At 49.9% G+C, this 16,580-nt stretch overlaps 1 protein-coding gene across 20 annotated transcripts in view; it reads left to right on the top strand.

Moving 5' to 3' along the window:
* CACNA1D (calcium voltage-gated channel subunit alpha1 D) overlaps window positions 1-16,580 on the top strand; it is a 304,061-nt gene that overhangs the window by 233,597 nt on the left and 53,884 nt on the right. For all 20 annotated transcript variants that reach the window (XM_045493195.1, XM_045493194.1, XM_045493180.1 and 17 more), the window contains 9 exons: window positions 3,231-3,290; window positions 6,373-6,479; window positions 8,054-8,141; window positions 9,162-9,269; window positions 9,356-9,408; window positions 10,876-11,022; window positions 12,481-12,682; window positions 14,722-14,880; window positions 16,205-16,315. In XM_045493195.1, the coding sequence (XP_045349151.1) occupies window positions 3,231-3,290; window positions 6,373-6,479; window positions 8,054-8,141; window positions 9,162-9,269; window positions 9,356-9,408; window positions 10,876-11,022; window positions 12,481-12,682; window positions 14,722-14,880; window positions 16,205-16,315 (1,035 nt within the window). The remainder of the gene's footprint in view (window positions 1-3,230; window positions 3,291-6,372; window positions 6,480-8,053; window positions 8,142-9,161; window positions 9,270-9,355; window positions 9,409-10,875; window positions 11,023-12,480; window positions 12,683-14,721; window positions 14,881-16,204; window positions 16,316-16,580) is intronic.

The following is a 16,580-nucleotide window of genomic DNA, read 5'->3' on the forward strand; positions in this document are numbered from 1 at the left end:
GGGATCAACACCTGTCTCTCTAGCAGGGACTGTCACGCAGGCAGGGCTAAACGTTAGAGGAGGCCTCTCGTTCCCCCAGAGGTGTTTCAGGTTTGTGAGTGCCAGAAGAGTTTTGTCTTATCAGGACAGACCTTTTTTGAATCCTGTCCTCTAAACTTCATCTTAAACACTCTGCAGCAACTCATAGTGTATTCAGGAGCCCTGCTTCTCCTCCTGTTCGTCCTTTACTGCCAACATTTTGGTCCCTCTTTTCCCCTCCCTGGTCACATTCACATCCGTGCCTGTTTTGAGATTTCTGCCCAGGTGGAAGCATCCAGCAGGAAGGAAAAGTAAAAATGGAGCCAGGTACGTCATGTGCCCAGAAGCTCTTCCTTAGGGCTGGCGGGAAGGCGTGGAGCCCGCCTGGGCTGAAATTCACGAAGCTACTTGGTTTTGCTACTCAGCGGAGGGGTTGGGTGGAGTGGGGGGGATACAAGTAAGGGAGCTATCGGTGTGTGGAGCCAAGTGGTTCAGTGGAGAGGAAGGCTGGCGTTTTGATAGGGCAGGAGGTGGTTTTACAAAGAAAACAAAGAGACAGCTAAGTTGTCTGTTATCGGTCTGTTTCGTGCTTTAGGGAGAGCACATCTGTGCTGCGCAGAGACCGGTACCTCAGGAAGTTCTTGCCCAGGTGGGTCCCCTCTTAGCAGTCAGCTCATTCGGCACCGAGAACAATCCAGAGGCGACACAGCTTCAGAAGACCAGTAGACTGTTGTCTGCTCTGGCCTGGAGACTCTAGTGCAGTCTCAGATGGTTGTCAAGAAGCCCAGGAGAGGGAGGCCCACGAGTGTGTGAAGCCGTCCGGCATTGCTGCCCCTTTGTGGTTCATGCCTCTCTGTGTCCATCCGATTTTTAGAAATTTGAGGAGTAAGGCAAATTACCAGTACCCCGGGATTTTGGTTGTGACAGTCAGGCCTTGTGCTGTATCTTTTCGTTTCCAGTCCCGTTGGTTTGAAGCCTGGCAGGCCCAATGTATCAGGCTGATAAAACATGGGCGCTCTGATATGCAGATTTTAAAAAGACTTTCCTCCCAAGGCACATGTTGGTGTTGATGTAAAGACGAAGGCTGTGCATCTGTCTGAATCTGCACTCGCAGATCAGGGCTCTTGTTAGAGATTCTGACACTGTCTCTACATAAGCGTTCAAATGGAACAAAGACCTCGGTGTCCTCAGGCCCCATCATAGAAATGAGGCACAGCGGGTAGAAGCTGTTTGGGAAAAAAATACTGTTATTGAGAGACGAGGTCAGGAGCTAGTCTAGAACACAGATTGGCAGAGTTAATTTACACGTGGCCCCGTGTTCTTATTTTTATTGTAATTGCTTCCCCATGAGTTTATGTCCCTGCTGCTTTTTCCAAGAATGTTATTATCATTTTTAAACAGATGTACATATTTGTATGTGTATTGCTTTTAAAATACTACAGTGTTTATTTTATTGTGGTAAGAATCCTTAATCTGAGATCTACTCTCTTGATAAATTAAGTGTACGAGACGGCCTTCTTAACGGTAGGGTCTGTGTTGTACGGCAGATCTCCAGAACTTACTCATCTTGCATGACTGAAACTCTATCTCCGTTGGCCATCTCCCCATTTTTCCCTCCCCCAGCCCCTGACAACCTCCATTCTACCTTCTGTCTAAGGGGTTGACTACTTTAGATACCCCATGTAAGTGGACTCATGCGGTGGCTTTTCCGTGGTTGTTGTGTTAACTTAGCTAAGTTATTAGTGGAAGAGGAGTGAATGGAGAAAGAATAACCTGAATCTAAGAGCTTTGACCTCTGGCACTGGGTTGAGTTGCTGACGTGTGGGCAGCGGTGTCTGTCTTGGCTACACGCGTGCTTTTGACATGAACAGTCCTGCCGTGACCTCGGATGGAGGAAGGGGCAGAGGCTGGCCGTGTACTGGAAATACCTTTCGTTGCCTGGCTAGAATCACAAATACACAACAGGCTTCCAGCAAAATCTATAAATCTCAGAACGGAAGTGGTTTGAATAATGAATGCCCTCTGGAGAACTTCCGTGGAGAAGAGCTGGCCTTTGCTGTAGGTCCGTCTCCTTACTGTGATGGAGAGTAAAGGACTCCCCTGGGCTGGATCCCACACTCAAGTAACAGGGTCCGGGGCTCACTCCCTGCCCAGCCACACCGTGACTGGCTGCGCGACCTGAGCAGCCTGCCCGCTGACACTCCCACAGTATCCCCATCTGTTACATGAAGAGAGTTGGTCTGGGGGTCTCTCCACGGTCCCTTCAGCTCTGATCTTGGCCTCTGCGACTGGCAGAGTCTTGGTTGCCATCTTTGTGGCTGAGGGTTCCCCGTGAGCAACCTCCGTTGAGCGGTCAGACTCTTGGTTGCTGGCCCCCCTACCCCACCCACCTACCCGCCCCCATGGCTCTGAGAAGCAGCAGGGACCCCCAAAGGGTTCCCTGAGCAGGACTCAGTTGGAGGGTAGATGATATTTTCAGGAATACTGATAAAAGCAGCCTGGACCGATTATTCAAAGGCCAGGTCAGTCTGTTCTTTGAGTGGGCCCAGCTAGGTAAAAAACAAAAACCCAGTGTTTGGAGAGAGCAGTGTTAGATGCAGAGCAGGACCATAAGTAGAACTCTTCTCTGAGGACTTATTCAGCCCTGCACACAGGTGACGGAGGGGCATTTCCACCCTGTTTTCACGGGCTGGAATCGGAAGGGGCATGTGGAAACTTCTGGCCCTGTTGGATGCCACTTAACATCTTTATTTACATTTTTCCACCAAACTGAAGCTCAGCTATATGGTGAAATATGACACCATATTTCATTCTTCCAAGAATTCCCTTTAAAAATCTGAAACGTGTATAAGGCTCCGGTTTATCTGGTGTCACAAGTTTGTCCATGTTGTGCTCTGATGAGCAGAGGTTATTAACAAAGCGCTTTTAGAAATGAGCTTCTGTCTGTCCATGACACGAGACAGGGAGGAGAGTCCGCATGAGTGGTGAAAGGAGGTAAGTGTCCCCAGATGCTCTTTCTCGGTCACAAAGAAGAGCTGTCACTGGGCCGGGTGGGGCATTTATAAGCGTCTCTGCACCTGCCTCCAGAGCGGCAGGCTTATCTCAGGGGAGCGGGTGTCTGACTGCAGGTGGGGGTTCTGCCCATGGGCGCGCACGCTGTTGGAGTTCATCCGGATGCCTTTTTCTCATTTCCAACGTGTTGTACCTTGCAGATACTGGGTTACTTTGACTATGCTTTCACAGCCATCTTTACAGTTGAAATCCTGTTAAAGGTAACGGCTTTTTCATTGATCCTCACATACTCTAAAGCAGCTGTAGCAATAATAGTTGCAATTCTTTGTTTACTTTCCAGATGCTAGGTTACGCAGATTATGTCTTCACTGGTACTTTTGCATTTGAGATCGTTTTGAAGGTAACAGGTCCCACAGCAGTGTGTCGAAGGGGCCTGCTCCTGTGTGACACACGGCAAAGAAGCGTGAAGTGCTTTTGACTATTTTTTTTATTTTTGGCCTTCTGTGATCAAGCTACACTTTTTTTTTGTAAACCAAAGGATTTTTTTTGTTCCTGTAACCATTCAACATGTTTTTGCTGTTTCTTTTTAACCTTTAAATGCATGTAGGAACTTCTTTGGCTTCATAATAATGACTGGAAATTATTTTGCTCCTTTTAAAATATATCCTCTGAAATGTGTCATCTGACAACAGACACATCACTATGTGTGAACCTTCTTCCACCTTTCCTGACCTCAAAGTCAGAGGAAAAGCATTTATCCTATGAAGGGAATGTATCTCCTTTCATTTCTTTGACGGAATGGTTTTCAGTGGCCTAAAATAGTAACACACTATTTTCTTGCAATGGGATTTGCAAGATAACCTATTTGTGTTAAGACATTTGATACGCTTTAATGGATGGGCTTACATTTACACAAACAAAAGGAGCACCCTTTGGACAGGGAGCCCTAAATGTACTGCCCATGCATGAGCTCACAGTTGCCATTGCTGCATGGTTTGTGTACAGATTGCGAAGGCCACCCGGGCCCGGCTCATTCCCCGCGCGTGCCGAGGTCTGGAGACCCGCAGCAGAGAGCCAGGAACACCCCTGACGTGCTAAGTGGCATGTGTCACTGCAGGACTGGGACAGTGTGGCCCGTGACAACTGTCAGAGCAACTGTGTCCCAATGGGGAGACAAGCTGAGGAATTTTCACCACAATTTCCTTTAAACCAATTTTGGGTTTTTACATGTGCATCTCAGGAAAAAGAAATGTATTCCGTGTTCGACTACTGTAGAACTTGGGCTCTTTACAAAATATTTTATGAAATGAAACCTCGATGAACTTTGCCAGGGAATGGGGTACTTAGAGTTCCTTTTATTTTCAATTAATAAAAACATTAGCACAAAACCAGCCAGCCTCTGTTTAAACCTTTGTTAAAAAATCTAAAAATTCACATTCACTTTCCTGCCTTTAAGCCGGTGAATGTGGCCAACAGTCCTAAGTGGGTGCGGGGGTTAGCTGAATCTAACAGGGCCTCCGTCATAAGGAGTACGCACGCACGTAATGCACAGGGGGTGGGGTCAAGCATACTCACCCTGCCTCTACTTCATCCTGAGCTGTCTTTTTTTTTTCCTTATAATTTGCCGCCTTCTCTTCAAACTGAATGGGGAACATGATCCACTTAATCTGTTAGCTCAGCTCATCGAGGTTTTATTCTACTTCCCACATGTCTAAGTTGTTAAATGATTATCATCATTCATGGGCTTTGGGGCCAATGAGATACAGGGTTATTTAAAAGAAACAAAAAAACCATTGTCGCTTTTAAATTTCTGCATATTTGCCTCAGTGACTTAAATATTCTGAGTCTTCTTCGTTTAAAACCTGTGTGAGAGGGTGGGAAACAAGCTTAGAAACCGGAAGGATTCAGACAATGGAGGCTCACCAAGAAGCATCTAGCATCTGAAGCGGTGGTTCCTGCTGGCCGTGGGAACACTGGCAAGGCTATATGGCTATTCGGTTGAACCACAGCAAACTGCCATTTGTGTAGGTCAAGAATGGTGGTGTGTTGGCGATTTTATATGGTTCAGTGTAACTGTTTCATGACTCTGGCCCTCCTGTTCTATACTCCCCTGAGCCTCCTTCATCTTTTTTTTTTTTAATGTTTATTTATTTTTGAGAGAGAGAGACAGAGAGAGAGAGAGTGTGAGTGGGGCAGGGGAAGAAGAGAGAGAGGGAGACACAGAATCCGAAGCAGGCTCCAGGCTCTGAGCTGTCAGCACGAGCCCGACACGGAGCTCAAACTCGGCAACAGCAAGATCATGGCCTGAGCCGAAGTTGGATGCCCAACTGACTGAGCCACCCAGACGCCCTCCCCCCTCCTTTTTTTTTTTTTTTAGCACACAATGAACCCTGTGTACTTTGCTGTTTTTGCTCTGGGAACGTCCTCACTAAACTCCTTTGTGCATTGCCAGTAGGCACCTTTCTGGGGCACCTGAGGTGGTGCTCTGGGTGCACATGACATTGACTGCAAAGCAGGGCAACTGCCCTGGGGAGAGGCCTATGACAGCTTCCTAGCCACACCTTGCATGTGCTGGAGTCACTGGGCTTGGAAGCACCTTTTTTTTTTTTTTTTAAACATTATGTTTGAGAGACAAAGACCGTGAGCGGGGAAGGGACAGAGAGAGACGGAGACACAGAATCCGAAGCAGGCTCCAGGCTCTGATCCGTCAGCACAGAGCCCGACACAGGGTTCGAACCCACGAACCCTGAGATCGTGACCTGAGCTAAAGTCAAATGCTTAACCTACTGAGCCCTCCCACCCAGGTGCCCCAGAAGCACCGTGTAAACTGGATGTCTTGCTGGAGGACCGTTAGCAGCAGGCAGGGGCCTAAACAGCGTGAGTCTCTGTGAACAGAGCCTATGAGCTTTGGGCTCCAGCACTTTCGCTAGCTGCACTGTGAAGGCACGCTGGGGTCAGTGATGTAGGCTCTCCTGGGGCCTCAGGGTCCAGAGCCGGCATTTTGTGGGGCAGCCAAGTTACCTGATGAGCAAGGCCATGCGGACACTCCTGGGACAGGCTCTTTGGACCTGCCCACGTTGGATTCCTACTTGCAGTTTACCATCACTGATATGAAGTCTAGACTGGCCTCCTCTGAAATGTGTCTGAAATCTGCTGCCCCATTTCCATTATTGAACCAATATCTGGTTGCTCAGCCCTGCTGGTTTATATGTGTGGCCTCTTAATGCATGCTTGTTAATAAAGTACTTTCCTGGAGGTTTTGTAAAGAGCCCAGGTTTCTTTTCTTCTGGAGAGAAAGAAAAAAAAAAAAACACAGTAAATCACTCATGATTCTGTTTATAGATGGCGACTTTTGGAGCTTTCCTCCACAAAGGGGCTTTCTGCAGGAACTACTTCAATCTGCTGGATATGCTGGTTGTCGGGGTATCCCTGGTATCATTCGGGATCCAGTAAGTATTCTGGGGTGGGCGTGAGTGTGTGAGCACAGGACTCTTGGGCAGGATGGTTTCTGTGAGGGATTTTAACATAATTCATAAAGGCTAGGCATCACTTTAACAAGTGCATTCAGTTACCCCGGAAAGCCCGATTTGTGGGCATGCCAGAGGGCATTGGCACTGTTCGTGTTTCTTGTGTTTCTCCTTCTCTCCATGCCCCCTGCCAGGTTGGGCATATTACTGTCTGTGATATTTGCTTTCAACAGAGAAGTCTGAACTGGGAGAGAGGGAAGCCCGGTTCTAGTTCAGCTTCCTCCCAGGCATCATGTAGTCCTTCTCTCAAAGGACTACAGTTCTCATACAAGAGGGGGCCTCTGGGGGAACGTACAGATTGGATATTGAAGGCTTCCTCCCTTGATCTCCAGGATATAGCAGCTGCCATGGCCCCTTTCTTTTGTCTTCTACAAGTTTCAGCTAGAAGGGGGCCGAGGCTACAACTCAGGGCCCCAGGGCCTTTCCATGGCCTTTACCAATGTCTGGTGGGGAATAGCCCCAGCTGTAAGCTGCCTGCCTGCTGTACCTCGGGGGTCTGGGGCAGAAGTTCCCGTAGGAATGTCCCGCCGTGGCCTTGCTTTCCTGCTGACTTACAAGTACCTGTGCTCAGGTGCTGACCATCAGTACCCCCTATGAGGAAACGTGCTCACCTACTACCTCCGAGCTCAAGTTAAATGGAGAGGCTGCATCCCCCTCAGAAGACCGAGGACCACTGCCTGAGATGGCCCTCTGTGCTGGTCCTCACCTCCCACCACTGCCCAGGGGGAGGGAGGCAGCAGTCGCAGCTAGAGAGAGGGGGTTCTCACAGCATCCTTGCAGGCCCCATAAATGCCAGGCTGTGTCTGCCCTCTGCCTCCCGAGCATGTGCTCCAGCCACCTGTGGGGCTGCGTGAGCCGTGTTCTCCCGTCTGCCCCGGAGCACCCCCCGCCTTTGTCCAGCTGACCCCTGGACTCACATGGCTACCATGTCCCCAGCTCCCGGAGGATGTGCTCTCCTGGCATCTTGTCCTGCATCCCCTCCGTTGTCAGCCCCACCACACAGGTGGTGATTGCGTCCCACCCAACAGCGAACTCCGCAGAGGCCAGAGAAGCCCCGCACAGGGCACCACAGCAGCTCTCCCACCTCTGAGAGCAAACCCGACCAAACAAACCTGCAGCCTGAAAGCCAAGGACTGCCTAGCATTTACATTGAACAAAAAGGACAAAGGAAATTGCTAAATTGTGCCTCTGCTGCCTTAGCTCCGCGCCCCAGTCAGGGCCTCTGCGAGTCCCAAGTGCCTGGCCCAGGAGGGGCCGTGAGTGTGGGCTGGATGGAGAAAGACCTATGTGTGTGTGAGTGTGAGTGTGAGTGTATGTGTGTGTGTGTGTGTGAGAGAGAGAGAGAGAGAGAGGGCGCTGGGGGGAGGGGCCCTGGGGGGAGGTGAGCTCAGCCCCACACGGGCCATGGTCCTGCAGTGAAGGCCACGTGAAATAATTCCAAAGTATTTTATCTGACTGTAATACACTCTGCCTTCCTTCTTTGCTCTTTTCCTTAGATCCAGTGCCATCTCCGTTGTGAAGATTCTGAGGGTCTTAAGGGTCCTGAGGCCACTCAGGGCGATCAACAGAGCGAAAGGACTCAAGGTTTGGATTTCTGCCCTCCGGCCCAGGCTGCTTTGGTTGGGGCCAGAGCTGGGCTGAGGCTTGATGGGTTTTACACGGCTGTACCTTTGGAAAGGACATTTCTTTTTTTTTTTTTTTTTCTGAACATTTTATTATTATTTTTTAATGTTTTTATTTTTGGGAGAGAGAGCATACATGTGCACGCACACGGGGTGGGGGGGGGGGGCAGAGAGAGAGAAGGAGACAGAGGATCTGATGCTGACCACAGACGGCCTGATGTGGAGCTCGAACACAAGAACCACAAGCTCATGACCTGAGCCAAAGTTGGTCGCTTAACCGACTGAGCCACCCAAGTGCCCCTGGAAAGGCCATTTCTAACCAGTGACACTACCTCTGACAAGTGCTGAAAGCATTTTACAAATATTTTCTTTCTCTTTGCTAATTTATTTTTCTTTATGAGATTACTGTTCTATTACTTTTTAAAAATTATTAGTATTTTCTTGGGTTGGGGTGCCTGGCTGGCTCAATCAGAGGAGCACGCAATGCTTGATCTCAGGGTCGTGCGCTTGAGTGCCATGTTGTGGTACAGATTGCTAAAAGAAATAAACCGAAAAAATTAAATTAAACAAATAATATGTTCTTGAGTTTATTTTGGTCTTTGAATCTATTCTCATGCAGGTCGTATAAAAGGCCAGAGATTTTGCATTTTCCCGAGTCCTTTTATGGGGGGCAGGGGTCCCTGTGGACCTGTGTGCCAGGCAGTGCTGCACCTGGTAGTGTTTCTTCTGACTAAACCACTTTGGAGGAAACGAGGGAGGGGCTGGTCTGTAGGGTGCTCCTCCCAGGTGGCCCCACTGCACCGGGGGTAACTCCCCACAGATAACTACCTGAAAAACAAGCGCAAGGGAGGCACAAAGTTGGAAAATCATATAAAAATGCACATAAACGTAGAAAATCCTGGCTGGTATTAGCTCGCCCTGTGGCTGAAACAACAAAAACAGATGACGTCCCTCTGCCTTCCCCGGGTTCCTCTCTCCCCAGCACGTGGTCCAGTGCGTCTTTGTGGCCATCCGGACCATCGGCAACATCATGATCGTCACCACCCTTCTCCAGTTCATGTTCGCCTGCATCGGGGTCCAGTTGTTCAAGGTACGCGGATGTGCCTTCTGGCCTGAAGCCCAGCTGATCTCTTTGTGGGGAGCCTGCATTTGACTGCCTGTCTCTTCTGTACGCAGGGGAAGTTCTATCGCTGCACGGACGAAGCCAAAAGTAACCCCGAAGAGTGCAGGTGAGTGTCCTGAACGTGAGAGTGGGGAATGAGGAAGCACAAATAAGACACTTGGAGGGTCTGCTTGTGCTCACTTTTCAGAAGTTTTCGTCATGGATTGTCAGTGGCTTGTATGCTCAGCTCACGGCTGGAGAGAGGGTGGGTGGGGGGTGGTGGTGTTGGTTTTGAGGTGACATTCACATATCATAAAAGTAATCATTTTAAACTGTACAATTCAGTGACATTTAGTACAGTCACAATGTGGGACAATCATGGCCTACTCGTTCTAGTTCCAAACCTTTATCACCCCGAAAAGAATGGATAGATGGCTTTTGATGTTTGGTATAGAATCTCTAAAATCAGGCGGAGGGCATGCACTGAAACCTAAAATAACAATTCCAAAATTCCCCAGAGAGCCCCCCCCCCACCTTCCAGCCACATGGATAAATCCCTCCCCCCCCCCCCCAGCCAAACTGGAACTCAAAGCTCAACTTCCTGGCATTCAGGAGGTGGCTAGCCTCTACCGACACGTTTTCCAGGCTGCCTTTCTCCCCTTGCTCTTGGCACCCACATTCGGGGCATATTTTTATTCACAAGAACAGGCAGAGGAGAGACAAAGTGAGAAATACTCATGCCTCTTATCCCAACATATCCGGAAGAATACGAAGGCAGACACGAAACCATTGCCTCAGGTTGTAAGACCGCGTAAAGTTCTGTGTGTCCCCATCCCTTTGGGACGGCACCAACTGAGGACTTGCTTGCACTGCTTACATTCCATTTGGGGTTTCTTTTCAGCAGAAGGTGTTGTCAGAGTATATCAGCCTCAGTGTGACTGATTGTGCACCTCCGGGGGCATCATCCATGCAGGCTGCGGGGGGGGGGGGGGGGGCGCCCCCTGGAGTTTATGCGGCAAGGCAGCAGGGTGAAGACCCCTTCTCTTCTCTCACTAAGCCTCTGCTTCCGCATCTGTGGAATAAAGACATTGGCCCCTTTCCAGAAATGAAATTCGATGACAAATATTGTGTATCAGAAATTATAGATTTTAGAAAGAAAACTGGGAATATCGTTAATACAAAGAGAAAGAGTGTGATTACAGCCAAAAGGCCGAGAGGAGGGTGTACCCAGGCTTGCTTCCTGGAGCTTGCAAAATTCTCCAGGCCAAAGCCTCTGAGTCTTCAGTGTATGCGTTGAGCCCATCGTATATGAGAAGCGTTTACTGTTTGGTAGTTATCATTTGTTATCAGGCATATGCTGGATATCTGCCTAGTTGCTCTAGAGAATACTCATTAAACTAGTAGGTCCTCAATGATTATTGGAACTGTAGACTAGAGTAAACACAGGACAAGAAGAGGAAAAACTCAGGCTGTGCTCGGCTCAGAGGTGGGGCCTGGCTGGCAGACAATGCAATGGTGCCTGGACGTGGCCTTGGAGCAGCTGTGACTGATCTCGGGTCAAGCCAGGATGACCCACACTTCTTTTCCTCCTTAGGGGGCTTTTCATCCTCTACAAGGATGGGGACGTTGATAACCCTGTGGTCCGTGAGAGGATTTGGCAAAATAGTGATTTCAACTTTGACAACGTCCTTTCTGCTATGATGGCGCTGTTCACGGTCTCCACGTTTGAGGGCTGGCCTGCGTAAGTATAGAGAACACCTTGATAATGTCCCAAGCCATCCATTCAGTCGTTCAGTCATTCATTCCCAGTTCTAATGTGTGCCAGACACGGGTGGCTGCCAAAGTGCCATGTCTTTCACTGACCCGCTCACTCGCTCATTCATAAAATGTGCTTTTGGTACCAGCTCCGTGCAGTGTGCTGTGTTAAGCCCTGTGGGAGAAACAGTGGTCTCAACATGTTCCTCTCTTCAAGGCCCAAAGCTAGTCAGAGTATCAGGCAGTCAAACCAGGCAGGAGCTTCTGCCGTGTCAGAGATGTGCAGAATAGGGTTCTGAAGGATGGCTAGGATTTTGATGAGTAAAGTTAAAAAAAAAAAAAAAAGTCCAGAAGCAGGGAAGAAGGTAGAATACAAAAGGGAAGTCTCTTACACCTTTGTTCCCTGTGCTCTGATACCCACCCCAGCCCCAGCTCCTGCCACCTAGATGTATGTACATACGCAGAGTCCCGAATGTCAAGTTCTCACGCCCAGAGGAACTGCAGAAGGTGGACAAGTTCACTCTGTCAGGCTGGCAGAACTCTCTGGATGCATGGGAGAGTCAGAAGTTTTACGGGAGAGCCTGTGAGAGGAAGAGGGCAGTTGGGTGGGGTTTGTTCATTAGGGAACTGGTCCTGGGGAGAAAAGAGGCAGGAGTGAGCCCCTTTACTCTGTGGAGGCACTGGCTGCACTCTTGGGTTTTCAGCAGTGTGTTTTAGCAAATCAGGATGGCAGGTGAGGGAAAGTGAGCAGATTTGGGACCTGGGGCTCAGAGGAGCTGGGCTCACCTCCTGGCTTTGCCCCCAAGGAGTATGACTTTGGTCACCTAGATCGCTCTGTGAGCTTCCGTACGATGGGGATGACTGTAATGTCTGCCTTTGCAGATGGCTGTGAAAGTGTGTAGCACAGCCCAGCATGGGGTGGGCGCCCTGGCAGTGCTGAATCTGCATCAGAGTGGGGGTAATTTTAACTTGGGGATCTTACGGTAATTTCCTTTCTTCCTACTGAGAGTTCTGCTTAGCATATATTTAATTTCTGTGTATATTTCAGTTTGGGGAACTTCTCAGTTCTTTGGAAATCCCGGGTTGCTCGCTTGTTGTCCTTGTTGGCGTGTGTACAGTTTTCAGTTCTGCCAGTGTCTTCCACGTGGTGTCCTTCCTCTCTCCCATCTGTCAGTAAAAAGGAGCATTGTTGAATATCCATGAAATCTTTTCTCATGTCCTCAAAACATCAGTCAACAAATGTATCTCAGGTGTCCCCTCCTCTGGGCGCTGGGCCGGCTGGGCCTAATGCCAAGGAGGGTGCCTCAGGGACCTGTGTGTCCAGGGGCTATGGGTGGGCTCCGAGGGAGGGGGCTGACAGGCAGGGGGCGGGCCCACAGAGGCCGTCAGAAGAGGTGCACGTCTGGGCAGGCGGAGGGGCTCACCCAGTCCTTCTGTTCTCCAGGTTGCTGTATAAAGCCATCGACTCCAACGGAGAGAATGTTGGCCCCATCTACAACTACCGCGTGGAGATCTCCATCTTCTTCATCATCTACATCATCATTGTGGCTTTCTTCATGATGAACATCTTTGTGGGCTTCGTCATCGTCACATTTCAGGAGCAGGGAGAGAAAGAGTATAAGAACTGTGAGCTGGACAAAAATCAGGTTAAAGTCACACACTGTTTGGGCTTCTGTCCCTTGAGCAAGAGAGGAGTGGCTTGTGTGTTGCCAGCTTCTTCCGTGCACACAGAAGGCGCGCATCCGCTGGTTGTCCCGGGGACTCGGGCCCTGTTCACAGCACCCTCTCAGACAATTTGAGTTCTTGCTGGGGAGAGCGTGCTTCTCAGATACAGATCAGACCTTGTAATTGTGAAATCAACCCCACCCTATGGAGAAGTCAAAGAATGCTTAGGCCACCTTCTGCAGACATGACCCACGAGTGATTGCTCGCAATCTTGGTGGGGAATGTGGCCAGGGGCTGGAAAGCACCCACTGCTCCTCCCACAGTCCTTACGGGGGTGTGGGGCGTGGATTGTGTCTTATCTCCTCAACCTCGGCACTATTGATATTTTGGGCTAGATAATTTTCAGTTGAGCATTGTGTGCTTTGTAGGATGTTTAACAGAATCCCTGGACTATACCCACTCGATTCCAGTAGCAACCCGCTGCCCTGAGTTTTGACAACCAGAAGACCTCTCCAGACATTGCCAGATGTCCCCTGGTTGAGAACCATTGACTTAGGAGGAAGTAACCTATCACACTGCAGGAAAAGTCACTAACTTTAAACCTGGGTCTAATATTGCGCTGGTGTCATTCTCCCATTATCCACTGCCTTCTTTGAACAAATCTGATAGCAGCAGGGGACTTTGGCTCTGATTGAGGGATGATGTGAGAAAGCCTCCTCTCTGGGCTTGCTGTAGATTGAGGGCACCCAGGAGTTGCTTTTAGAGGTCCCTTCCAGCGCTAGAAGATGGTGAGGTGGAGATTCTGCTCTGGGAGTTTCCCCTGGGCCCTGGTTTGCTAGCACCCCCATTTGATGATGACATAGGAGCAGGGATCATCTGCCAGCCTGGCTTCCTGAGGGAAGTGGCTGTGGTAAGGCTGGCAGTCTCTGGCCGCAGCTGTGCCCTCTGGGGCAAAGAGGACAGGGCCAGCTTGGTTTGTAGGAAGATGTTGCTTTGAGTTGTCAGGGCGTCCCTTCAGATCCCATAAGGGGTGATCAGAAGGAAGCCTGGTCCTGCTCCTCATCATCCCCCACTCCTCCCACCTCCCAGCCCCTGGAAGGAGAATGTCAGGGCGAGGCCCAGGCTGGCTGGGATGGCAGAACCAGAGCTACAATCGTGTCAGCACTTGAGGTCCAGAAGAGGTTCGAATTGGGGGTCCCTGGAGTCAGTGTGAGGGGTCACAGCAGGGCCAGATTCTGGACAGAGGGAGCCTATCTGAAGCCAGAACCCAGGGTCAAAGCAGGAGAATGGAGTTGGTCTGGGTCTAAGAGCAAGTGGGGCCTTACACTGAGCCCACGGGGCCGGAGGTCCCTCTGGGCTGCAAAGGGTGGACCAGTCTCAGCCCCAGAGTGAGTGAGAAGGACAGTGCTCTGGCCATCATTGCTGACCACGTCCTGGGGGCTCTGAGATGAACATGACAAGCTCCCCAGTGTCAGAAGGTCCCAGGCAGACACACACCATTAGACACGTGTGGTTAATATGGTCTGGCTCCCAAGAGGTGTCTCGTGTGGATCCTGTCTTGGGGAGTGAGTCCAGCCTCTCTGGCTCCGCAGGATTTCGGTGCCTCTTGTTACCTGGCTTCCTTTCCTAGAGGTGCCAGAACCGCAGACATAATGCACCAGCAGAGAGGAAAGGTAGGGATGAGGCCTGGGTTAGGCCCTGCTCCTCTGCTTGTGCACCACAGAACCTCCAGCAAGGCATTTCACAGCTCTGGACTTCTGTCTTAATAAGGAAAATGGAAGCAGACTCGGTGCTCTGCTAACCCACCCCCCAGGTTGCTGTGAGGGGTTGATGAGGTGACGGAGCTAGAGGCCCTTGGCCAGTGACCAAGGCACCCGTGGGAGTGGCTATCGCGGTTTCCCCCTGGTCCACAGTTCCCCGCGGTGGGTGCGTGTCCGTCCTTTCAAAGCGGGCAGAAGTATGTCCGCCTCCCATGGGTGTGCTCAGGACCCCTCCTTGCTCTTTTTTTTTGCCGTTGCAGCGTCAGTGTGTCGAATACGCCTTGAAAGCACGTCCCTTGCGGAGATACATCCCCAAAAACCCCTACCAGTACAAGTTCTGGTACGTGGTGAACTCCTCGCCTTTCGAATACATGATGTTTGTCCTCATCATGCTCAACACACTCTGCTTGGCCATGCAGGTAAAAATGGAGACAGCTGTGGGGGTCACGTCTGGGCCTTCTGCACAGCCCCCTGCCCCAAATTCTCAGGGGGGAATGCCACCCCATCACAAGAGAATGGGTTTGATTTTCTGATGAATCTAGGCTGTAGTTTGGCCAGAGTCCCATTCTGGCTAACAGCTGTCACGGCAGGCATCTAGGATGGCCCTCTTGTTTAAGAGACCACCTCTACAGCATGACCATAGGTAACATTTCCCTGGAGCCTGGACCTGGCATTCAATTCTGTAAACATTTACTATGGGCCTCCTGCGGCCAGGGAGCATCTGAGGACTAAAGCTTGGTCTGTGTGGAGTTGGACAGACAGGCATTCCAGTCCTGCCTTACTCCTTACCAGATGGGCAATCTTGGCAAGGTTATTTAAATCCTCCGAGTCTTGCTTTCTTCATTGGCAAAATAGGAAATCTATCATATCTATGCCAGAGGTAAGGTTTGCACTGGAAAATTCACATCAGGCACTGGCACTGGGCCCGTCACAAAGTAAACACCCAGTGTTGAAAAACAAAACATAAGTCACATTGCTGTCCTCAAGGAGCTCTCAGTATGAGAGTGGGGAATCTTCCAGTTCATGGGGAAGAGCTTGACCTGCATTATAGCCACTTCTTGCTATACTAGGGGCAAGGCATGTAACTCCCTTCAGTTGGCCAAGTTGGTATTAACAGTGAGCAGGTCTGGCAGTTATTCTGTTGAGTAGATAATGCCCTAGCACAGAAGCCAAGGTCTAGATCCAGTTTCCACACAACTTGAGCAAATCAAACCAACTCCCAGTGCTGTTTAGAAAAGGGGTCTAAAAGCCACCAGAGGGACATTTTCTGGCATGCTTTTGTAAATTTAAGAAGTCTTTATGAACGAGAAGGACCACATGCCAATGTAGGGAAGAAGTGTGAGGTCAAGATAATATGGCCTTTTATTGAACGTGGACCTAATAATGGCATCAAAATGATCTCCAACCAAATCCTACCTTTAGTCATAGACATTTGGGTGGGTTCTGCCTTGTGCCTGGGTCAAGGCCCTGAACATAAACCCAGCCAGGAGGAAGGGTGGGTTCCCTTCATCCTGAGCAGAGGAAATGGATGTATTTCCCCTTCATCTTCCAATCATCCTCATTCTGTCAAGGCGCCCCTGTGCTTTGCGGTGAGTTAATCACGTGCGCTAGAACCAGTGAAGGTTGCCTCCATGTCCAAGCAGAGGGTGGATGCCTACAGGGACCAGGGGGCTGGGGAGCCTCCTTTCGTGAGGCTGGCTGGGCTGGGTCTTCTGAGAACCGTGCCTCTGTCATCGTCCACAGCACCACGAGCAGTCCAAGATATTTAATGACGCCATGGACATTCTGAACATGGTCTTCACTGGGGTGTTCACCGTCGAGATGGTTTTGAAAGTCATTGCATTTAAACCTAAGGTGAGTAGCTGGACCCACCTTTCGAAGACTGTTGTTGAATCACCCCAGAGAAGCACGCGCTTCCTGTTCATTGTGTGTTACTGAGTTACGCTGAATTGCTCTGGCCGATAACTGGGTTATCACCTGAGAACGTTAGAATCTGATTAGGGCATCTGGGTACATATTGAAAACAAAACTACAAAACAAAACCTCATAAAAACAATTCTGAGAAAAAGAAGAGAGGGGTACGGAATTGGGAATTTGCAGAATGGAAGTTGTTTGAAAC

This window comes from Leopardus geoffroyi, chromosome A2, assembly GCF_018350155.1.
Source record: "Leopardus geoffroyi isolate Oge1 chromosome A2, O.geoffroyi_Oge1_pat1.0, whole genome shotgun sequence".
Lineage (NCBI taxonomy): Eukaryota > Metazoa > Chordata > Mammalia > Carnivora > Felidae > Leopardus > Leopardus geoffroyi.